At 40.7% G+C, this 24,201-nt stretch overlaps 2 protein-coding genes across 3 annotated transcripts in view; both read right to left on the bottom strand.

The window, feature by feature from the left end:
• nlrc5 (NLR family, CARD domain containing 5) overlaps window positions 1-16,262 on the bottom strand; it is a 36,464-nt gene extending 20,202 nt beyond the window's left edge. Inside the window, exons 1-15 of one of the 2 annotated variants that reach the window (XM_020587260.1) lie at window positions 15,908-16,262; window positions 14,578-14,930; window positions 14,012-14,062; window positions 13,146-13,220; window positions 11,501-11,686; window positions 11,148-11,302; window positions 10,568-10,699; window positions 9,593-9,908; window positions 5,794-6,136; window positions 5,566-5,713; window positions 3,460-3,590; window positions 2,238-2,466; window positions 1,892-2,133; window positions 751-834; window positions 238-321 (exon numbers count right to left, since the gene is read on the bottom strand). In XM_020587260.1, coding sequence (XP_020442916.1) covers window positions 238-321; window positions 751-834; window positions 1,892-2,133; window positions 2,238-2,466; window positions 3,460-3,590; window positions 5,566-5,713; window positions 5,794-6,136; window positions 9,593-9,908; window positions 10,568-10,699; window positions 11,148-11,302; window positions 11,501-11,686; window positions 13,146-13,220; window positions 14,012-14,062; window positions 14,578-14,914 — 2,513 coding nt within the window. In that variant the 5' untranslated portion in view covers window positions 14,915-14,930; window positions 15,908-16,262. The remainder of the gene's footprint in view (window positions 1-237; window positions 322-750; window positions 835-1,891; window positions 2,134-2,237; window positions 2,467-3,459; window positions 3,591-5,565; window positions 5,714-5,793; window positions 6,137-9,592; window positions 9,909-10,567; window positions 10,700-11,147; window positions 11,303-11,500; window positions 11,687-13,145; window positions 13,221-14,011; window positions 14,063-14,577; window positions 14,931-15,907) is intronic. The other variant, XM_020587261.1, reaches the window with a different exon arrangement.
• Window positions 16,263-17,108: 846 nt separating this feature from the next.
• syt19 (synaptotagmin XIX) lies at window positions 17,109-23,981 on the bottom strand. Its single transcript, XM_020587262.1, has 6 exons — window positions 23,730-23,981; window positions 21,188-21,367; window positions 20,705-20,854; window positions 20,439-20,558; window positions 18,371-18,482; window positions 17,109-18,275 (listed from the first exon to the last, which is right to left on the bottom strand). The coding sequence occupies exons 1-6, from the start codon at window positions 23,862-23,864 to the stop codon at window positions 17,968-17,970; spliced, it is 1,005 nt and encodes a 334-aa protein (XP_020442918.1). The 5' UTR covers window positions 23,865-23,981; the 3' UTR covers window positions 17,109-17,967.
• Between the last annotated feature and the right edge of the window lie 220 nt (window positions 23,982-24,201).

Genomic DNA, 24,201 nt, shown 5'->3' with positions numbered 1-24,201 from the left:
GCATTCCCCCGGAGGAGCTGGAGGAAGTGTCTGGAGAAAGGGAAGTCTGGGCATCTTTCCTTAGACTGCTGCCCTCACGACCCGGTTCCGGATAAGCAGAGGAAAATGGATGGATGGATAGACAACAAGCTGGTCACACATCTCCAAAGAACTGAAGACCCCACATACAGCTGACAAAGGACATGGTTAAACCTGGCATTTCCTGCAGTACTGAAATTAATGCAATAGTAAATATACTTGATTTCCATGATGTCAGGACAGGCCTGTAGAGCAGAAGCCAAACTAGCTGCTCCCACTGCCGTCATACTGGTACCACAAAACCTTGAGAAGGCAAAGAAAACAACCAGTTACTGTTGATAAGGATTACTTCTACTACAATCTTTACAGTATTTCAAAGGCAGATACACAGGTAAAGCAACATTCACATTATCCAAATGTCAATCTGTCAGAAATAAAGAAAACTGAAAGAAAAGCTGCACTGGTTACAAGATGAAGCAGTAAAGAGGATTTTTTATTTATTTGTCTCAGCATCCCAGATACAGTAGAGGATTCTATACTAGAATTCATATGGCATTTCTAATGCCTGGCATACAATCTTATTTGGGCCACTGAAAACATTACATAAATGCATATACAGCAGGTGCATTATTGAACACCTAAATGTCAAGTGACACATTAGTTTATATGTAAATCATGATCCAGATATAAAAGGTTTATGGTTGGACAAAATAGCAAAACATTTCATCTTACTCAAATTTTCTCAGCGTTCTCAATTCAGGCAAAATGGAAGACAACTTCACAGCAAACGTGTCGCCGTACTTGCGGCTGCGAAAACTGAAAAATAATATGCATCATTCAAAATGAAATAAGACACAATGTTAAATTAAAAGCTGAGATGCCATCACTCACTCAAAATGTATCAGATTTGCGCAGCGTACAAATGGAAGTTTTCACTTCTATATGGGTCATAGAATTGTTATCAATGTTGCTTTGTTCATGTCACCAATTTGATTTGTTATCCCAAAACCCCCTTTACAGTTTGACCGTATACTCGTCTGATCCTGGGTGACAATATTTGTATACTTTATGCAAAAAGCATAAGTGCAAGGGATCTCTGTGTGTTACTGACACTGGGACCAGTGACACAGAGGCCTCAACTGCTGCTGGCATAAACCGGCTTGTTTGTTACTGTCCAAAATTGCTTTCAGTCTGTTGTGCACAACTCTATGCTCCACCATTGTCTGTCAAGCTTATGGACAAGAGCTTCATTGTGTTTTACAGATGTTTTACAGTGTAGTCTGTGTCCTGGCCAGTTTTGCTTTACTGTTTGCTTTAGAGTTGATCTTGCCTGATGAAGGGCCTCTTAAGTTACATGCAAATGTAGACAGTGTTAATTCTCCTCTACAGCCGGCCTGGTGCCCTTTAATTTCTACCCCTTTTAATGTCCTTTAAAGCAGTCAGTTGTCCAGGCTACCATATTTCTGCTTGTTACAGAAAGACACTGGCATAGGGACACCAGAGGAAAAAAGAGCTCCAGTCAGTTTCACAGAATGTGAGACAGGTTAGCTGAGGAATGACAAAGTCAAAGCAACAGCTTGTTACAGAACCATATTTACTGCCTGCTTGCAAACACTCCCATTGTGAATCTCAGCTCAGGATTTTGCATAAGTGATTGATTTTAAATATGCAGCAGAATTTGCACCAATGAAGTGAGGATACCTCTGAGGTGAATATCATATAGAACAAATTAAAATTTTGCTTCTGAATTCATTTGAAAACGCTATTTTTCATTATCAAAAGAAAACACAATTTTATTTTAATTCTGAAAGTGTGTGCATGTGTATGCTATGGTATGTTATGCATTGTTTTGACTGAGTGTTTGTCCTCCCACCTGAGGCAGTGAATATACTGACACTGGGGCAGGATATCTAAACATTCCGGCTCCATTGAGCATGCTCCAAAGTCCAATCCGACACCAACATCATCAGCTGAGTTAACTACAAAGGCCAGAGCATCAATATCATCAGGTAATAGGTAGATGTTGCGCAGCTCCAGGGTGGGCCTCGTTCTCACAACACATTTGGCCAGTCGGTGGTCCTGGCTCTCCTGGACACAGTGACAAAGCTCGAGTATCTGGGGAAGGTGTAAGAAGAGACAGGCAACATTGATTAAAAAAAAAAACCTGTACAGCTAAACATTTACATCTGTTTATAGTCTTTCAATTCTCCTCATTCTACCTTTGGTCCAGTCAGGGTGTTGCTGTGGCACAGATTTCCTAGCAGTTTCAGAATGAAGGCTTGTCGTTTCTGGACCCAACTTTGACCTCCTCCTCCAGAAGCCTTGGCAAATTCAACAAGGGTTGGAGTGCAGCATGAGGAAGCCAAACCACAAACATACAGGTGCAGTGAGTCAGTGAAAACCGTTCTCTGGTCCGACTTGGTCATCCAGCGAGTTTTCAGACTGAATCTAAAAGAGCAATGAGGAAGAAGACAACTGTCAGTTTATTAGATTAAGACTGGACACCCTGGACAGAGTGATGTAGTGGTCATGCACATACGGATGCATGTTAATGTCATGATCCCTGGCCACTTTCTGTTGGAACTTTTATTTTGAAACTATTTCCTGCCTTATATACCCTCACTTGCCCCAGCTTTACTTTAGTTTTGATTACTCTGGATTGTTTGCACCTTATCATTTCCCTGTTTTCCTCCTTTTATATTCATCTCACTTTGCTCTGTTCTTGGCTGGTTTTTCCGTTATGTCACCTGTTGTCTCCTGTTTAGGTTGTCAGTTAAGATCTGTTTAGAGCACCTGTTATCGTCATATTGCATGCCTTTTTCTCCTTTTAATTTCACCTGCTCTGTCTTTGCCTGGTATTGTCTCCTGTTTGGTCCTCTGTTATTTTACCCTGCTATTGTGTCCAGTTTTGTCCTAACCAGTTATCCGCTCCCGTCTTGTCCTTGACTCTTATCCTCTGCCTGCATCTCCTTGCCTGTCTGCTTTTCACTTGTGTCCATCTCAACTCTATCCTGTCTCCGTTACCGGTTTCCCTGTTTGTTCCCCACTGTACTCTGTTAACTTGACTTGGTTGCCCCTTTATGGTATGCATTTGTTTTTCTGTCTCCTTCATCTTACGTTACCTATGCCCTCACCTTTGATTATTTGGTCATAGTTAGCTTTATCTCTTCAGTTAACTGAATTTGTCATTGTCCATCAGTTTGCCTGCCCTTGTTCTTTAGTCAAGTTATCTGTCTGCATTTGGGTCCTGACTCAAAAAAACTTGACAGTTGAGCAGGTCTCCCCCTTACACCTCTTTGATCTCACTTTACTATCTACAGTGTACCGTCAACAAAGGTGAAACAGATTCACCTTCAGAAAAGCTCCACTGAGGGAGACTCCCCTGGCCTTAACATTGTGCCTTTCCAACTCCCTTTGGCTTCTGTGAATTCATTTCCTTACCTCCTCCTGAGTTGCATGTCACTAACATCATTACTGGTCATGATTCTGAGAGCAGCCAAAAATTCCTGTAATGTCAGATGAATGAAGCAGTAGGCCTTGACAAGCACCCCGTCCTCACGTCGGAGCTCCACCTTACAGGAAGACAGGGACAAAACATATTATGACATGTTCTGTGAAGCTGTAATTCTCACCGTAAAGACAACCAGGTTATGAGATGAGCATGGAGGTCTGCTTTAATCCTGATCTGTCATGGAGTGGTAAATGTAGAATTGCCCAGAGGGTGTTAAAATTTAAAGACCAAAGGGTTGTAGTGACATAAAGCATATTAAAAAGGTTTATGTTGTGAGCATTAAAATTTTAACATGTGATTACCACAATAACATGTTTGTGAATGTACAAGCAGAAAGGTAACTATATTAAATGCCTACTTTTTTATATCAAGTTATTATAGTTCATCCTCTAGAGACCATAAAATGTCAACAGTGCCATGGTCATGCCTGCTAAATCCCATCAAAAATCCACTCCAGTATTATTGTGTTTACTGCAGAATAACAGGCATAGTCCTCCCCATTTCTGTCAGGGTCGGCACACAAAGCTGCCAATGATGTCAAGGAGGAACTCAAGTATAGAGCCAGACGAGTAAAAGCGGAACACTCTCTCTTTAATAAGAGTGCTGGTAACAAACAACGATAACACAATGCAGGTGTCATGATCCTGCCCCGCTGGCTTCCTGTCCCCAGCTCACCCTGACTCTCAGGCACTTTACCTCATTACTCTAAAGTGCTTTCACCTGCTGGTCAATCACTCACACCTGTTTACCTCAGTATATAGCAGCTCCTCACCCTGTGGGGAGCTGCCAGATTGTTCTTTGCCTATCCTAGACTCTCCAGCGTTTATCCCATTGCCTGTTATTCTGCGAACGAAACCTTGCCTGTTTAACTAACGATTTTTGCCTTGCCCCGCCCCTATTGTTGGACTGCTAAGCCTGTTATCGACACCCTTGCTGAGCTACTGACCAAAGATTCTGCCTGTTTGACTGTTTCTCCTTCACCTGAGCTCTCCCACATGGACAAAGAAACTTCATTCTGTTGTCTCCAAGTACTGGCCTTTTAATTGGGTTCACACCTCTACATTGATGGAAGCTGCACACACTGCTCCCTGACAGTAGGATTCTGATTCAGCACATATCACTCTCAGGTCCATAATACAGTCCAGGGTCAGAGCCAGCAAAATTACACATTCAAGGTCTCCACGAAAGCACGGTCAAAAAAGGAAGTCCAAAGATCAATACACAGAAAACAAACAGAGTCAGAAGGGTTAGGCAGTACTCGGTAGTCACAAGGCAATCCAGGGTCAGAGCCGGAATCACATGTACAGGATAACCACTGGAAAGTCTGAACAGGCATTAGAACAATCTGGCAGCTTCTTGGTGTGGGGAAGCTGCCTATATGCTGTTGTAAGCAGGTGTGAGTAATGAGAAGCAAGTGAAACCAATGTGGGTGATGAGATAAAGTTCCCGGGAGTCAGGGTGAGCTGGGGACAGGAAGTAGTGTCAAAATAAAAGCATGGGACTGGAAGCAGTGGGACAGAATCATGACAATTTCACTGTGGGCAATTTGGTTTGAAATACTGCAAAGGATGAACAATAAGAGAAAAGCAGCTACAGTGAGCTGGTCAGATAAAAAGTTGCAAACAACAGAAGAACCTCTGACGTCATCTGTTTTACCTATACCTTTTACCACCTTTTTCCTACTGTATGGAAAACTCCTTGCACCACATCCACATACTCTGTGTTAATGCTACTGACTACTGCAGGTTTTCCAATTTTAGGAATATTTGGCAGAACGGTGACAGTACAGTGTCACTGAAGAATATTTTGGATAGGTTATGTAATTTAATTTTAAATGCTAAGAAAATGTGTTCTAAACTCCTATTTCCCACAATGAACTCAGTTATTATCCAAAGATAACTTACCAACAGCATGTCCAAAATTACTGAAAAAAAAAGCCACATACACTGCCTCCAGCACCCTACATCCTTCAACAACTACTATAGTTTTAGAAAAAATCCTTCACACACACATTCGATTACACAACTATGTCTGACCTCTGAGAAGAGCCCTGTCCTGACTGAAAACTCCAAAACATCTGGAGAAATGTCTTCTTCCATGAAGAGGATCTTGCTTTCCTCCAGACCTCTCCAGGCCAGTCGACTCAGCTCACACAACTCAGACTGATACTGAGTCAGAGTGGAGCTGCACAAAATGACAGAAAAAAAATTAATTAATTTGTTTAAAGGTTTGTAGAATTATTATGTTTAGTACTCTGTCTTTACCTCTGTAGAGTTCTAATGGTTTTTGCCTCATCAATTTTTCCTCCTTTATTAGAGTCACAGCTCAGAAATGCTTCAAGAACAGTGAGGTAAACCTGGGTATGGGTGGAAGGGATCTGTACTCCTTTTACTTCCTTTTCTGTTGCTTTTCTTCTTGTATTACATTCTCTTTCTTCTTCTCTGTCTCCAGATTGTACGCTTGTTCCTCTGTCTTTATCTTCTAGCAGCAGATGCTTCAGACAGATGCAGCAGATGTTGCAGAGGGCAGGGAGGGATGACATGGCAAGGAGGTGTCGACTGGAAAGAAGGAGATCTGCTGCCCTGAGAGCTCTGTTTGCCGAGTCACCTTTGGAGATAAGTCAAAATTTGTTTAAGCCTGTAATATTTGAGTCATATGAACTTAAGTTTCTTTTCCGGGGGGTTCCTATGGTAGCCCTGTTTCTCTGAGCCCAGCGCTGTATGGCTTTACATGTGACCAGGATTTGATTAAGACAGACTTTTCCACAAATTAGACCTGTGCTGTGTGTTCAGATTGGTCTTGATTGTTGTCTGCCGTACTCTCCTCTTAATTTTGTTGCCCCTCTTATGATTCCTCTTGATGAGTGATGTTACCCAACAGAAGCCCATTTTCCACCACCTGGTACTGGCTCAACTCGACTCAACAAAATCTTTTAGCTGTGACAAACAGCTACATACTGAGAATCAAGAACAATAGTTTAATAACATATAAGAAAGCCCTTCGTAGTGCCTGAACCACATTTTATTCATCACTGATTGAGGAAAATAAGAAAAACCCCAGGTTTCTTTTCAGCACTGTAGCCAGGCTGACAAAGCGCCACAGTGCTGTTGAGCTTAACATTCCTTTCTCAGCAGCAATGACTTCATGAGCTTCTTTTCTAATTAAGGGAAGATCTCCCATAGATCTCTCTGAGTTTACCTCAACAATTGCTTCATCTAAATCATCAACATGTCTCCTGGACCCCATCCCGACTAGGCTGCTCAAAGACGTCTTTCCCCTAATCAACAGGGAACTATTGGAATGCTACTATACAAGTAACCCCAGCGAGAGGGGTTACATACGGAGAATGTGAGACCTAAGGATACTTCAAAACCCAACATCTAGACTAACATCAAAACAACTAGTAGCTCAGTGCTCTGACATCCGCAAAAAGCACCTGCTATCACAACTACAGATTGATGAGGTACAACAAATGCTGCAGCAAGGGGGAGCTAGGATGCCAGGTCAGGGGGGAGATAAAGGACTGGTCTCTATACTTGTCCTCTTTTGCTGCTTTTGACACCACTGATCACAACATCTTGCTGCAGAGACTTGAACATGTTATTGGCATTAAGGAAGTACACTAAGTTGGTTCAAATGTTAATTATAAGAAAGATTTCAATTTGTTCATGTTAATGATGAATCTTCCACACAAACTGGTTAGTCACGGTGTTCCACAGGACTCTGTGTTAGGTACAATTCTTTTCACTTTATACCGGCTCCTTTTAGGCAATATTATCAGGAAGCACAACATAAATTTCCATTGCTATGCAGATGATATTCAGTTATATTTGTCTATGAAGCCATATGAATCAGATCAGCTGGTCAAACTTCAAGCTTGTCTTAAAGACATAAGGGCCTGGATGACCTGTAACTTCTTACTTCTAAATTCTGACAAAACTGAAGTGATTGTGCTTGGGCCTGAAAACCTTAGAAATCTGCTGTCTAATCATATAGTTACTTTAGATGACATAGCTCTTGCCTACAGTACTACTGTGAGGAACCTTGGAGTCATCTTTGATCAGAATATGTCCTTTAAATCACACATAATCCAAGTCTCTAGATCTGCCTTCTTTCACCTGCGCAATATTGCAAAAATCAGGAGCATCCTGTCTCAAAGTGATGCTGAAAAACTGGTCCATGCATTTGTTACTTCCAGGCTGGACTGCTGTAACTCTTTACTATCAGGATGTCCCAGTAATTACCTAAAAAGCCTCCAGTTAACCTAAAATGCTGCAGCCAGACTACTGACAGGAACTAGCAAGAGAGAGCATATCTCTCCCATATTAGCTTCTCTGAACTGGCTCCCTGTAAAATTCAGAATAGAATTTAAAATCCTTCTCCTAACATACAAAGCCCTTAATGACAAGGCTCCATCATATCTTAAAGACCTCGTAGAGCCTTATCATCCGAGCAGAGCACTTTGCTCTCAGAGTGCAGGTTTACTTGTGGTTCCTAGAGTCCACAGAAGCAGAATGGGAGGCAGAGCCTTTAGCTATCAAGCTCCTCTCCTATGGAACCAACTCCCAGTCTCAGTTCGGGAGGCAGACACCCTCTCTACCTTTAAGATTAGACTTAAGACGTTCCTTTTTGATAAAGCTTATAGTTAGGGCTGGATCAGGTGATCCTGAGCCTTCCCTTAGTTATGCTGCTATAGGCCTAGGCTGCTGGGGGGCCCCATGATGCTCTTGAGTTTCTTTCCCCTCCCCTCCTGTTCTCCTCTCCTCTCCTCTCCTCTCCTCTCTCTCTATGCATCTCTATGCCTCCATTACACATCACTAACTTTGTGTCTCCTCTCCCCCATAGTGTGTTCTCTCTCTCTCCCTGTACTTCTCTACAGGTTGCCCTGGCTCTGGAGCTTTATGCTTCTGATGCGAAGCAACCGGTCGAGGCAGAAGGCCGCCCACCAAGAGCCGGGGTCTGTCGGAGGTTTCTTCCGTTAAAGGGAGTTTTTCCTCCCCACTGTCACCAAGTGCTTGTTCAAGGGGGATTTGTTGGGTTTTCCCTATGTAATAATATTGATAACAGTAAGGTCTAGACCTTACTTTGTAAAGTGTCCTGAGATGACTTTTGTTGTGATTTGGCGCTATACAAATAAAATTTGATTTGATTTGATTAATGCAATCAGCAATACTTTTTTTTGGGGGGGGGGGCTATGTGGTACACCACCTTCATCCTTTCATCCTGAGAAAGGTCATGTGCTATGTCTGTTTTTAAATGCACATGAGCTCACCCTAAATCAACAATTTCAAAAGTAGCTTTGGTGTTTGCAATTCATTCTAAAACCAGATTTTACACCCGTTATGAAGACAGTGTTATAGCCAGTAAGCATGAAAATGTATTATGCTACAACCACCAAAAATGTTGATTGGCTGCAAGGTATGGATTAACTGGATAGTGTAAAGTAACACACACCTGTAACACAGACTTGTTTGCTGTTATAAATTAGTGCACAAGTATTAAATTGTAGATGAAGACAGCAACAGTAAGGCTTAGCCAGACAGCTTGGTGCTGGGGATATTTGTATAACCACCAGCACCAACAGAAACATGCAGAAGTTGTGGTGTCAGTCTGAGGAGGGACAGCAGCAAGGCAGAGGAGGCATGAAACCATGAAACCAAAATTCAATAGAAAATAAAGAGAGGTGGAGAAGTTACAGGTTAAAAAAAATACAAAAAGAAAGACAGCCATAGAACTGTGTGTCCGTTAGTTGATAAAGCTAATGTGTGTTTGTGTTGGGGGGTCAGAAAGAGAAGCAGCTTGTCTGTGTGAGACATAGAATAATGCATTCTCTCCTGACTTTCAATCCCAAAATACCTGGTATCCTGCACTTATCCCACAACTATACAACTTAGCATGTGTTCTACAATAACATTATGCAAACTCTATACCAAACTAGCCACTGAGCTGCACTCAAAGAAATTGCAGTGTATATTAAAACTACATTAATCTGCCTCTATATAAAGTACACAGAATAACAGATATCACCACATACGTATATATAAAAAGCATGCACGCTTTTACCTTTTACTCCAAAGAAGCTGTCCACATACTCCTTGATCTCCAGGCAGCCCCATCCCAGCAGCTGCCCCACCTTGTCTGATATGCCTTCCAAATCTTTGACGTCACGCGCACGACAGGTGACCAGCACAGTGCATCCTGGAAGAAGCTGACGATTTAACAACCCGGAGATGAGTTGTACAACAGGCAAAGGGGCGTCTGGGTCCAGTAGTTCTCTCTGCACCTCTTGTCTGGAGAGTTTGCTGCGAAACTCATCATAGCCATCCAGCACCCAACAGCTTTGCTCTGGATTGGAACGAAGGTAATCCACAATGGCTTTCTGTTCAAACAGAATATATGTAGAACACAGAAATAAAGACAACGTATTACTTTATCTGGTTGAGCTTAAAGGCATACACTAGTGGATGTAATTTGTTGGTTACAGCTGTTTAAAGAGATTTAAGTATGGTTTATTTGTAATTTAAAATAAATACACACTTCCAGGAACCTGAAAAATGGTTAAAACGCATGCTTTGACTGATGAACATGTTGAGTCAGCCAAGGGTGGTAAGTACTTTCAATTGCACTGAAGAAACTAACTCAAGTGAGACATGCAACCACAGCATCACACATCATATCTCCTAATCCGGTGCCCAGGTATAATAATTTTTCAAAATCAAAGGGACTGTCCCTTTTGACAGGCCAGGTCTGAGAGCAGTCTGAACAATGATTTCAGTACAGAACTGCTGTAGGCATTATGATAAATGTAACCTGCTACTTTCACAGGGCGTGCCGGTCGATTAATGTCTATAGTATATACCACAGATGTAACAGCAGTTGACTCCCATCTGGGTAACTCTTCATGCCTCTCTACATAGTCGAATAAAGCTAAAATGCCATAAGAAAAAAACGATCTAAAAAAACCTAACATACTTTCGCACTGAAAACCAGAAAAGCACTGACTAATAAAAGTACTTGCTAGAATTGCAGCTTGCATACCTTTTTGTCGTCACCCCCTTTTGGAGGGAGGTAGTATTGGAACAGCAGCTCAGACAGCGAGAGAGGGTGAGACAGTAGACTGAGCTGACAAAACTCTAGCAGGATAAACAGGTAGGATGAAGGGATAGGGCCCTGGATGATAAGAGGTATGGCAGCAAGTAAGGGAGAGGATCAAATAAAGGTAGAATGAGAGAAAGGGTACAGTAGGACACAAGACATACAATAAGACATTCCATCTACTGTAATTCCCAAGATGTCACATTTTATATTTTAACCCTGATTCTGATCCAAGACAACAAATATTGAGCAGTTCTCATACTGAGTACTGAACCAGTATTGTTATAGCTGCACAGTGATTACACAAATGAAAAGGTACAACAGATGTCTGAAGCCTGTAAACTAGCCACATTGTCCAAAAATCTGACAGTAATTTTAGAAACATTTACTTGAGAGAGAAATGTCAAGTAGCTGATCCTTCTTGTTTTAAAAATAATTTGAGCAACCCTATCACCAACCCAGAATAGCAGCACAGAACATCCTTAATAATGCAAACTAATCAGAAGAATGTATGTGAACTTACAAGGCCACGTGCCCACTGCTGTCCTAAACAAGACATCAGCAGAGTTTTTCCTGATCCCGGCTGGCCCACGAAAACTGTTACCTTTCCTGCACATCCTTGGAGGAAGGTCTCCAATGTCACTCTAGGTTCCAGAGAGCCAAAATCCCCATCAGGCTCTGGGGTTGATGAAGAAAATGTGTTTAGTTAGTGGACAACAGGCTTTATTTATGCATGATTAGTTAGATCTGTATGGCCAGGACACACCACAGAAAGTCTGTTTTGTTCTTTTTCATCTTACAGTGAGGTACATTTAAATCTATATTTAACTGAATTTAGCAGATTCATGGTGTCCAATAAGAGGAGGTCATGCTAACCTGGAGTTCTGCTCCCTCTGTCTGCTGACCCTGGGGTTTGATCAGGCCTGTCTCTGCCTCTGGTTGACATTCTTTGGCTGACCCACACATTGTCCAGCTGGACCTCTCTCACCAGGTGCCTACTCAATCGCTCCCACCGCTTCAGCAGTAAATTCATCACTGAATCAATGTACTGCTCCCAGTGATCTGTCAGTAGAGTATGATATAAAACCCATTAGACATGCATTCAGTCTCTTCAACAAGAAAATCATTTGTCCTGAGGAGGTGCAAAGTTGCTATGAGCAAATGAAAATCAGCCCTGGATACAACAAACCACATGCCACAGATGCAGATAATGCCTTTTTTATTTAACTGCAGTGTCAGCTGACAAATACTAGTTCACATGTAATCACAGTATGAAACAGAACTTATAGTTTGGAAACATCTATGAATGCACATTTACTAAATATATTGACTCATACAATCCAAAACACTCACTCTCAACAAATAAACTACTCAAAACCAAGTGCTGGACATTTACAGTAAATGCACAGGGAGTTGTTTCTTAGTTGTTCTAAAACTAGATAGCTTTGGTTGGCACACAAGAACTGTTAACCCTAGTAATGTAAGACTCAACAAAAGCAACATGGTTAAGATTCCTGATTTGCTGTCACAACACATTACTGTGGAATGAAAACCTCTCATACCTTTCACTTTTGGTTTTTATTGCCTGTGCAAAACTTATCCTGCAGATCTATGGTTGCATCTTGGTAATACCTTAAATACCATCTCCTATTTCTTCTCTCTCAAGGAAGACAAGGTATGAAATGTGGTTGTGCAAAGATGAACCTAAATGGGTCTAGAACATGGATGACAAACTAGATACAACATTTCAAGATTAAATTTAAGTGAGCTGCTCCCCCAGCAAACACTGACTCCTCATGTTTATCCTATTGACAAAAGCACTTTTCACAGCTTGAAGTTTAAAGCTGCACTAACTGCTCTTTGACACCCATCACATCCTGTTTCCTAGTAACCATGATTTTTACCTTTGCATTGACCAAATCATATTAGTTCAATACAAAAGTAAAATCATGGTGATGCTAGGTTGCTTAAATGCTAACACATCCAGACGTTAAAGAGCCACATTTGAATCACATTTGAGTACTTTGGCTGTTTTTATCAGTCTCCATCTCAAATGTTTTTTTTTTTTGTCCCACTCTCTGTGAACATTACCTCTTCAACAACACAGAGGCCCTGTAGGCAGCAAAGTTTCATGGTGGGTAGTAGAGCAGAGTGACATCATGTCCTGTCACCTGACTTATGAGACAATGTGTAGTGAATGCACCTTTAACAAATCTTTTAAAGTTAAAAATTCACAATACAAACAGTAATAAGGTACCTTTGTGCTGTTCACTGTGTTCAATTAAGACATACTTATGTCTTTGAGAAAAATACTTTGTAGGGTGTAGGGGATTTTTTTTTTTACTAGGCCTATTACAATTTCCATCAGGTCAAATTGGCAAGGCTGATTCTGCCACAGCACATCTAGTGTTCCTAATAAATTCATGAACTATGACCAGTCAGTGGCTATTTGCCAGGTTAGTTGGTGAATATGATTGTGGCTGCAGTGTAACAAGGCTGAGGTCTTGTGTGTATTTACTACCAAGCCGTGGACGTTTGATGAGCTGCTGTTCCGAAGGCGGTGGAGAGGACTTCTCATCCGGTACACCACAGTCATCTACAGTGCAGAAAAACAGAAACAAAATATACAGTACATAAATACTGTATACCATGGAATGCTAGAAAATATCTAACACTATCAAGTGCACTGCAAAAATTTTGAATATTGTGTAACAACTATTCTTAGGCCATCACCTATAGTTTCTAAAATATCTAGAGACTTAAAAAGATTCTAAAAAAATCTGGGGCTTCCCAGAGTGAAACAAAAATAAACAATGTGATTGTTAGTGAACACACCACAGCTACCTTTCATTTTCATTTTTACACCTAATACTTTGTCAGCAAGGCTATATATCTGCTGTGGGCCATCGCGGGCGACCTAAACACTGTTTTGGTCCTGAAGCTTCGCGGAGAAAGGGTGACTGCTGATTGTCTGCAAATAGTGACAGCTGTGTATACAAAGCTAGTTACGATTACTTTGCACCCAGGATAAATGAGTGCAGACTACAGAAAAAAGAGGCCATGAAAAAGAAAACAATTCCAATATTTTCTGATGATCAAGAATTCAGTCTCAATTTTTATTATTGCAGATGAGCAAATGTACAGATCTACTTTAAAAAAAACATGTCATATAATAATAATTTCTGCACTTCTTGCTCATATGAAACCACTATACGTTTGCCTTAGGTTTAATTTTGAGAGCTCTTTTGTATGTGTTCATTATGCAAATAGCCAGCAGCTGCACAAAGACATAATAAAGTGAAGTGAAACAGCACCATAAACAGCCTAAAGTTTTGTGAACTGAAGAACATTTGCCCATTAGCTTTGTTTATATTAACAAGCGTTTACCTGTGTTTCTCAGAGACACTGGTTTGGCCGCTGGAGATTGTACAACATTAGCTGAACAGTTAAACAGAAAGCCATGTGGTTAGTCAAGTCAGCACAAAGACAGTTTATTTGTATGAATAAATATCAGCATACAGTGAACAGGACAAACTGTAGCATCTGCAAAGGAGGTGCTTTCCATACGCAGTAACAAGCATATAGAGAAGCAGACACACACATACAGTACACACACACACAGTTCTGTCTCAACCCACAGCCATGGGTCCTGCCTTTTGTAATCTTAGTTAAATTGCCCTTCACAATACAAACAAATTAAACGTTATTTCTAGTCTTCTAGAGACTGTCCTCAACACATTGAGTTATGTGTAGGAAATTCATGTGCATGCACATGAAGCACTAACTTTACGGACTTTTTAAAAATACATTATTGTATGTTACAGTCTGTTTCAGACAGTATGCAGGCCACCTGACCATTGAAGTGAGTGCGCACATAGTAAAGAGTGCACACTGGAGAACCTTCCTGCCAGAGACCAGCATCACTTATGAACATTTACAGTACCATTACTCACTGTATGCATATGCAGCTGCTGACATAAGCCTTGTCTCCAGGTGTAGGGGGATATTCTCACATAAGATACACATCCTCTGAACAAAGTCGCTACAATGTGCAACGCTGGCCGCAGTGAAATAATCCAGCATGGCTTGGATGAGTTCTGTTACTGCTGCTGAAGAGGTAGCAGGATGGCCAGGGTTCAACCCAGCACTACCGGGCATCAGCTGGCACAACTTCATTATGACTGTGGGTGACTGACTACTAAGGATGTGGAAGAGATCTGAGGATTCCTGAGCCAAGATGGAATTCACACTGTCTTCATCAGGGTCAACTTCCTGATCCATGGTCACCATGGTCAGACTCCATCACCTGGTGCACAGACAAGCAAATATACACACAAGTCAGTGTTTCCTGTACCATTATATTAGGGAACCCCCCCCGAAGGTCAAGTTAGTTTTATTTTCTGTATAGCGCCAGGTCACAACATAAGTCATTTAAGGTTACCTTTCCTTTAGAACAGGTCTATACCTTCTTCTTTTATTAAACAAATTAAATGGCCTTAAGTTATTTATCTTATTTACATGACGGCATGCCATTTCTGTCCCTACATGGTTGCGCGTTTGCAACTCTCCTCTGCTCTCTGTATTGCGTACGGCGGAGTTCCGCCCCGATGCATGAGCACACACTCCCACCAGCGGACAGCTGATGAAAAATAAGGGGAATATAAACACTGTAAGTACATATGTACATTCACATATAATCAACTTTAACTGAGAGGAAATTTGCAACAAATTCTGTAACACCTACTGAATGCACACTAATATAAAACTCTTAGAATTCTCTTTGTTTCTGTCACAATAATCTAGCATTCCCACGAGGAAGCTCTGGTAACGCGTTTCCTCAAATATCCATATAGGTTTTGGATTCAATTTTATTCAGTAACAGATAAAGTGCATCTATCTGTTAATTAAAGACTAATTTAAGCGTTTTATAGAAAAAAAAATCTAACAATAAATGTATGTTTACGCATATTTTCATTGATAGCTCAAGCGGGTATTAGAGATTCTTTACTTTTGCTCTGACTGATCGTGTGTTCACGGTGGATGTACTGTCCAAGGAAAACTCCATATGGGGAGAAAATGTGCCTTTTCTCCTGATAGCCTCAAGCCTGTCCTGAGACAACCTCGAGCCGAGGTCATGTAAGGTAACGTGCACCGCCTTTACAGTCTGCTCAGTGTTTAGTACGCAGCCCTATGGAAAAGGGGTTTACGGAGCAAAAAACCATGCGGGATAAAGTTGACTCGTTTCAAAGTTAACTAATACTCAGAAACCAAATAAGCACTTACCGACAGCCGCAGCAGTAGACTACAACTCTGCAGCCAGGGTTATCTGCTATCCGAAACGAAACCAAAAGTGTAGAACTGTTTTGGTTTCACTTTTGCGTAATCCGTATTTAAATAACGGCGCTAAAACGGAATAATGTAATTATAGCCAAGACGCCATAGAGGTTTAGAGGAAAACCCGGTATTCCTGGCCTGGGTGTGTGTGTAATAATAATAAGAAGAAGAAGACGAAGAAGAAGAAGAACAACAACAACAACAACATCATATTACATTTTATTTTGAGTTAACATGGTTTAATCTTCGGCAAATATATCATTATAGGCTCAGTTAGGTTTGCACTGAAACAGCTGGTAGAAGTCTCCTTCAAATGATTACTTTTTACATGTATACTTTGAGTACATTTGACAGCCTGTACTTTTTAAATTTTACTCACGTAAAGAGTTTGCATCTGTACTTCTACTTTTACCAGAGTACTCTTTTACACAGGTATCTGTACCTCTGCTTGAGTAGCGAATGTGTGTACTCTGCTTAAGTAAAAGTACCAAAGTATTAGCATCAATATATTATACTTAAAGTATCAAAAGCAAAAGTACTCATTATGCAGAACTGCATGTTTCACATTATTGTATATTACTGGATTCTAACTAGTGATGCATTATATTGTAAATGACATTTAATGTAGGTGGTAAAGGTGAAGCTAATTGGAAGTACTTTACATACTACAGGGTAACCTAATAATTTCCCAGTGAGGATCAATAAAGACATGTTAATTTTATTCATTTGATTCTGAAAAGTAACTAAAGCTTGAAAATACACATAACCTGCTCCAGAGCAAGTTAGGTTTAAAGGATTAGATCAAAACCTGTCAAAAGCATGACCAGTGAACAATCAAATCACTGGAAAAGCTAAAGGATCCTGACAGGCATAGGGGCAAAAGAGTTAATCCTGGGTAATAAATATTAAATTGCTATTTCTATAGAGCAGTCATATTGTTGTTCAGGTCTTCTATGGGTCCCTCTGGTTTAAAGCAGAGTTCCTAACAAACTGAGGGAGTCTACACCTAGATGATGATCAACACTGTATTTTAGTTCCACAAAGATTATTTGAGTTCAGACCAAATTCCTGACTGTGTTGATGCTTTTATAGGCTCCGTCTCTGCAGCTCAGAATAACATGAGGAGACTCTGTGTTGATAATTGGTCTTTTATTAAAAAATAATCTATACACTGTTAAATATTTCCCATGATTATAACTAAAGATGTGACTTTAGGTGTAACTCCTCTCCAACGGAATATTTACGTTATGTGGCAACATGTTCACAATAGTTTCTTCACCATCAGACAAAGATGAGTGGCTGCTTCATGCTCTTTCAATTTATCAAGAAAAATATACTCAATGAATAAGACCCTCAAAATGGTGCTAATGTATTGTATATTCTTAGTCTTTCCTTAATAATTGAAATTTTTATCTAAAGTTTCAGTAGCTTCTTATTTTATTCTAGTTATATGACCATAGCCTATTGCCTCCAGTTGGCCCACTGTAACATCACATTTTCCTCCATGTTTTCCTTGCTGGTATCACTGCTTTATCTCATACTGCTGAATTTACTGCACATGGACGTTACAATATAAAGAGTTAATAATGCAAAATGGAGACTTTAAAACAAGCACAAAAAAAACACCTCAAAGATAAATATAACAGTAACAAACAATAGTTAAACACTGAGTAAATATGCTAAGTGGAACACTAACATGGTCTTTTTCAGAAACAAATGCAAATATCAGATCCTAGTAGCTCTTTCAGTGTGATGAGATTTGGAGCTAATAACAGAGATAGGTGTGATGGAGTGAGCAAGTAGACTGAGTAACTTCAGGTTTCACTCAGGCAGTCATTCCACTGCCCTGATTGGAGGAGGAGGAGGGTCTGACCGAGGACAGAGAGGAGCCCATGTTTGGCCTGCAGTTAAGCAGGTATAGATCCCTCAATACCCTGATACACAAACACAGTATTCAGCTAAATATAAGCAGGTACAGACAGCCAAGGAGTGCAGGAGCAGGGAGATACTCAGATCAGCAGGCTGTGCCACTTTGCTATTGGCTGGCGAATTGAACGCATCATCAAGCTCCAGTGTTTGTCTTCTGAACTCTTCTCCTTCCCCACAGTCAACTGTCCAATCATATATTTGGTTGATTTCCTACTTGTGTGAGTCTCATACACAGAAACCAGAATTTTACACTGCTCCAGAGGATACTCTGGTAAGGAGAACACAAGGACCTCATTGAAGACAGTCACCAGGCACCGGGCCACTGCAGAGGTTTTTTGGTACCTCAATTTACACTGGTTGCACTGCACACTGATCCTGGCATGCAGGGCTGTCCAACACAGGCAAATCAAATTAGAAGCAGTATGTTATACTGTGTGTCCTTAACAAACAGTAGCTTTGCTTTTATGAAGGTGTGTTATTTACCTGCATCAGAGCTTATTTCAGTGATGGCTGTTCTGACCTTCAGCAGACCAACCTCAAGCCTCTGAGATGTGGGGAGTAACCTCAGTGAAAGAAGCACCTCTCCTACAAGATCCTGTCCAGAACATGAGAGGACAAACACTTCAGCACAGTGGTCGGTTATTTCCATCTATCTATTGACTATACCGTTTATCTTTTCAGAGGGTTGTGGGGGAGGGGTAACCACTCACATTCTCAACTACGAGCAATTTTAACTCACCACTCAACCTAACCTGCATATGTTTGGACTGTGGGAGGAAGCCAGAGTACCTGCAGAAAGCACACACAGGCATGGGGAAAACTCCGCACAGAGAGGCTCTCAGTCAGTCACAAGGTTTGAACCCAGTATCTTTTTGCTGTGAGGTGTAACCACTGTACCATGCTGTCATTTATTTACAATATGAACATATAGTGACACTGTTGCAGGCCCATAAATGACAGAATTAAGCACAAAGAAATACTACAAGAGCACAAAAAATAGTGCACCCAAGGGCAAATTCTAAATTTTGCATACATAGCATGGTTAAGATCTACTCATAGATTTTCAACTACCGTAGCAGAAGCTTCAGTTTGTGTGTGTGTGTTTTAAGTAGCTCATGGTAGATTTTGAGGTCTGCTTCCATAATTTGCTGCTGTTTAATGGAATTTGTTCCTCTTTCTTTCATCCATGTAATGTTTCCTATGCCTCTGGCTGTCACTCATCCCCAGAAAATATTTTCAGCCCCACCCATGACAACTAACATCAAAGAGCTCTATTTAAACTATCTCTGTGTGTCACAACTCAGTGTCACCTAACCCTTCCTGCTGCTGCTTTGCAGTCATATGAGGTTCTTGCTTTGTCTTTCTGCCAACTAGATCTTGTCTTGACCTCCACAGTTTACATTAAGCACCATTTGTTAAGGCATTAGTAGGCATTAGTTACCTTCATTTTACACCCTTGCTCAGCTTATTTAAACAAGCCTACTGTGGTTAAGTGTTAAGGTTTGAGTCAGAGAATTTATCAAAAGGGAAACTGAATCATGAATTTTTTTTGTGCATTCACAAATACAGAAATGCTATAACAACTCAAAGGACCAAGTTCCACCGATTAATTTGGGAAAAACCTAACTACTTATTTTAATAACTATTTCAAAGTGTTGCACATTGTGCTATGATGTGAGCGAATGAAGGCCGAAATGCAAATACCTCGACGACTAAACAGAAATCTCTAGAATTTATTAAACTAAACACAGGTGGCAAACAAGGGAAGCTAACACAAACGTGACTAACTAAAAAAGAACAAGCTTAACCTGCTAAACAAAGAACAATATAGACAGGGAGCAACCAAAATTAAGTTCACAAAAAAACAGAACAGAATGAATGCAGAACAAACAACATAACAAGCTGGAATGAAGAAAACTGAGTGAACAAAGGACAAAACAAACCAGATGTGTGAAGGGAGGGGGCTAAAACAAAACTCCATGAAGCCAGAATTTCACAAACCCAGATTGGGGTACTGTACAAGGGGTAGAGATACAGGTGAGGTGAAACAGGAACAAACAACAGGGTGATATGCACAGATAAACAGGGCCAGGACAACAAGCGACAGGTGTGAAACAGTAGTTTACCAAAGGCAGAGTAAAGCTGAGGTGGGTGAGGATGACAAAACAGGAAAGAATGTCAAAATAACAGCCCAAACCAAGAAGTCTCTGAGGACCATGATACACAGTGTCATTTCCCTCCCTTTTACCATTCAGTAGTCAAAATTGTCAAGTCTGACAAATATGACTAAAAAATAATAATCTAAAGAAGAAAGCTGTACATATATTGGGGTTCTAAAAGTACATCGGTTTAGAAACCTAAAAGACACTGAGAATGTTTCAGCTAGGTTTCTCCAGTGTTGTAATCACTTTAACATGTGCATACCAATGTGTGCTAAATGAATTCCTTAATTCCTCTAAAAAATGACAAAAACCTCTCCTGTTTGACTGCTCATGTGTGTGTGTGTACACACAGCACAAGCACAAATGTTTCATGCCCCACTGTACTGTACCTTCTGAGGTATCTGCAGGTCCTCATGTAGCTCCAGAGGGTAGGAGATGTTGAGCTGCCCTAGAGCAACCCTCACCTCTCCTAGTACTTCATGCCTGGAGAATTTATCAAAGTCTTTTACCTAAGACACGGATACATGACACACAGTTCACTTACAGAATCACACAAAAATATTCTTTTACCTTGATCTTTGTATTGAAACACAAAAGAATGTACTGTTATTTAAGAGATACAGAGAAGGAGAGAAGTGACTGTGTACTGCAGGACCTCTAGCCTGAGAATGATCTGATGAAGGGCCCAGTCGTCTTGCAGAATACAGCTGAACTGGTCTCCAAACAAAGGGTTACAGCTGCCTTTCACAGTACGAGTCTGCCACTCTTGCAGCACTGTCCACAGAGCAGGGGGTGTCCCTTCATCCTAAGAGGATCACAGCAGTAATTCCTTTATACTGTACAGAGACAATGGCCCAAGGCTTTAAATGAGAAACTGAAGGACAGTTTTGAAAAAGCTTTACCCAAGCAACAAATAAAAAGATGAAAGCTTTCAAACAATGGATTTATTTTATTCACAAAAATTCCTCAGCTGTATGATCTTTTAAAGCTGCCCAAGGCAAAATCATCATGTGAATATTCAGTCATTTTAACAGTCTAAATCAAAATGGTTTGAAACACATAAAAAGACAAAGAAAAGCTGTCTAAGTAATTAATTATGTCACTTACATTAACTTATGTCATGTTAAAACTAAATTACCTCCTCATCCGTAGAGCTTTCCACTCCCTGTGATCCTGCCCACATGAGTCGTATCTTGACAAATGGCTGGAGGCTGTGGGCCTGGGTGTTCTTCACAAGCCCTTCCACCTGCAAGATGGTGATCACCAAACAGGACTGCAGCTGGTCATGGTAGATGGCAAAACGCAGTGATCCATCGACCTGGTACAGCAGCATGAGTTAGAGAATACACCAAACACCTAATGATGATGTTGATATTGCTTGAAAATGTGCAATGCATGCTTTCTTTTGGTGATAGCTAACTGTGTCAGAAGACATTAGATGTCAAGAATAAGAAGCAGTCCGCATTTTAAAACAAACTCTGAACACTTGCCAGCAGCCAGGGAATGGAAAACTGGGATCAGCCCTTTGAACTACTACTCTACTTTCGGCTGTTCCCATTAGGGGTCACCCCAGCAAATCCAATTCGCATGAGTAATTTGGCACAGTTTTACGCCGGATGCCCTTCCTGACAGGATCCTGTTTATTTATCCGGGCTTGGGACCAGCACAGAAGTCACCGACATGAAACCCCTGTGGCTAAATACACAACCACTCCTGAGGACAATTTAGAGTCTCCAGTCAACCTAAGTTGCATGTCTTTGGACTGTGGGAGGACATTGGAGCACCTATAGAGAACCCACACAGCACAGGGAGAAAATGCAAACGCCACACAGAAAGGCATCGTGTCAGCCGTAACCTTCTTGCTGTGAGATGACAGTTCTAAGCACCATGCCGCTGTGCTCCCCACTGTGATCGATCTGTTGAACAGTCACTTTAATTCAAAGTGAATTATCTCAACAGCTACTGAATGGGCTGGCATCAAACACAGAGATTCTTGGGCCTATTCCACACACAAAAACACTGTCAAAAGTACATGAAGCCAACAGCCAGTGCTATAACTGTAACCATACAGTCATCTTAGTTAGTCAGAAGCCTGAAAAAGTTATTATGAGGTTATTATTTGTTCAGCTAGCATTGGGGTCTGTGGAATAGATCAGAGTGGGAGTGTTTCTAAGTGTAGCATTGGCATTTATGTAGCATTCTGATACCTCCATTCCACAATATAGTGTGTGAGTGTCATTCAGCTACATCTACATCCACCACTGTATGATATCACTTGATAAACAAAGGGGATAACGTCACGCACGCTAAAGTCAAGCAAATAAAATACCAATTCACATTCACGTCAACACTGAAAACAGAGTTTCTAAATATCGTCACCCTGGATGGAGTTTTCCAAAAGCTCAGTTTTCAGTGAGCAAAAGCACTGTTTGTGTGTGGATGAAAGACTAAAAGGCATAGAAAAAGTTATGTTTTTAAAAGTACCCATGTTTAGACAGATCCTGATGACTTGTATATAAGTACAAGCTGGGATACAGGTAGGGGCATGAATGTACTTTATGCCATACATGTACCGTCGATGTGACCAAGTGTAGTTTGAAAAATAAAAAAATAACGCTGCCACATTTGCCTGCCACTTCTTATGGAAAATCTCTCTCTATGGACTGGCGTCAGATATAATAGGCTTTACTGAACAAAGGTCAATAAAACTGAGCTGTTCCTGGAAGCAGCTAACTCAGCCTCTTGAAGCTCTTGTTTTCATAGCATTCTTTACTGCTCCTCCCTATGTGTAGTGAAAATAACCACTCCTTTGTTTTTAGTTTTAATCTGCCTAAAAACTACTAAAAATAACTGTGTTAAAAAGCTGGATTTTTTTTCAGTTCTTTCCAGAACATACCAGTGCTAGACACATACCATGTTTGTGTCAAAACAGGGACCTGTTTCAGGTACTTCCCCTGAAAGCTAACAGTGTCAGGATCCAGTGGGCACAGCACAGCTCAGTGGCAAAGCTGGAAACAGCACCATTATGCTACGGAACGTGTTAACACACTAAAAACACACAGCCTTATTCCAAATGACTGAGCAGGGTTACACATTAAGCAAACAAGAAAACTTTCCTTTATATGATCCAAATATGGATATTTCTTTTATGTGAGTTATGTGACTTGTAATGTTCTTTTACCTGCAGTATATTAAATGTATTATGCATCTCAGTATCTTGTAGTATGTATATCTGTATGTTTTTGTAGAAGCTGTGAAAACAAACCTCCCTCTGGGACAGTAAAGACTATCTATCTCCTGATTCTTCCTCTGGTGTCACTATGAGGTTGTAATTTATTGGTCAGACTTGGCGGTTTGTTGTGAAATTTGCTACTGAGGCTGATCAGCATCAGCTTTATTTTGTTTTCCACCAGTTATGTTATCATAGTAACAGTAAACTAAAATGGTGAAACTGGTAGATTTTACCTGTTAAACATCTGTATCTGAGTAGTGTCACTGTGAGCACACAGTACAGCTCACAGAGCATGGCTATAGAGGTGCTGACAGTTGTAAGGGAGCCTTGAGTAGTTTCTGAAAATAAGAAGTGCATAAACCTTTTGATGACGAGATTAAAAGAAAACTGGAGCTGCTAGACTTCTTGCAAAAACAGGTTTATATAGATTCTACAGTGCTGGTGGTACCTTTGTAACATTTGCTTCCTCTGCCATGTCCATGTCCGTCTGGCTGGATCCCGAGAACGATAACAAGGACTGAGACAGACAGCGACTCAGCTTGTGGACCTCTGTGCTGATATCCTCCAACTTGGGAGCATGCATACACACACAACCTGTCTCAGTGATGCGGCTTTTATTTGACTTGTAACAAGTCCCAGCTCTCCTTTGTTTGAACAAGAGTGCTCATTAATCTTTCTTTACAAAGACAGTATTGTCTGTTTGGGCCTGGACAAAATGACATTATTATGTGCATAATATTTTATATTGAAGATGAACTGAATAGATACTGAAAATTAAAATGTTTGAGAAACTTATAAAGTTGGATTTTCTTCAGAACTGAGTGATATACTGAGAAGTGTTCCAAGTATTTTGTCCACCCCTCAACAAAACCCCTTCTGCAGTTCTTGTCCCATTACACCATCCATCCATCCATCCATCC

The sequence above is a fragment of the Monopterus albus genome, unplaced genomic scaffold (assembly GCF_001952655.1).
Source record: "Monopterus albus unplaced genomic scaffold, M_albus_1.0 scaffold448.1, whole genome shotgun sequence".
Classification (NCBI taxonomy): Eukaryota; Metazoa; Chordata; class Actinopteri; order Synbranchiformes; family Synbranchidae; genus Monopterus; species Monopterus albus.
This window is presented reverse-complemented; position numbering and strand designations above follow the sequence as displayed.

What these genes read in the sequence shown, in the direction of transcription:
- syt19 (XM_020587262.1), bottom strand. Translation starts at nt 23,864, where the DNA reads ATGCATGCTCCCAAGTTGGAGGATATCAGCACAGAGGTCCACAAGCTG. An exon ending in AAAGCTCTACGGATGAGGAG is followed by an intron (nt 20,855 to 21,187) that starts GTAATTTAGTTT and finishes TGATCCTCTTAG; the next exon opens with GATGAAGGGACACCCCCTGC. An exon ending in ACCTGCAGATACCTCAGAAG is followed by an intron (nt 18,483 to 20,438) that starts GTACAGTACAGT and finishes TGTTCTGGACAG; the next exon opens with GATCTTGTAGGAGAGGTGCT.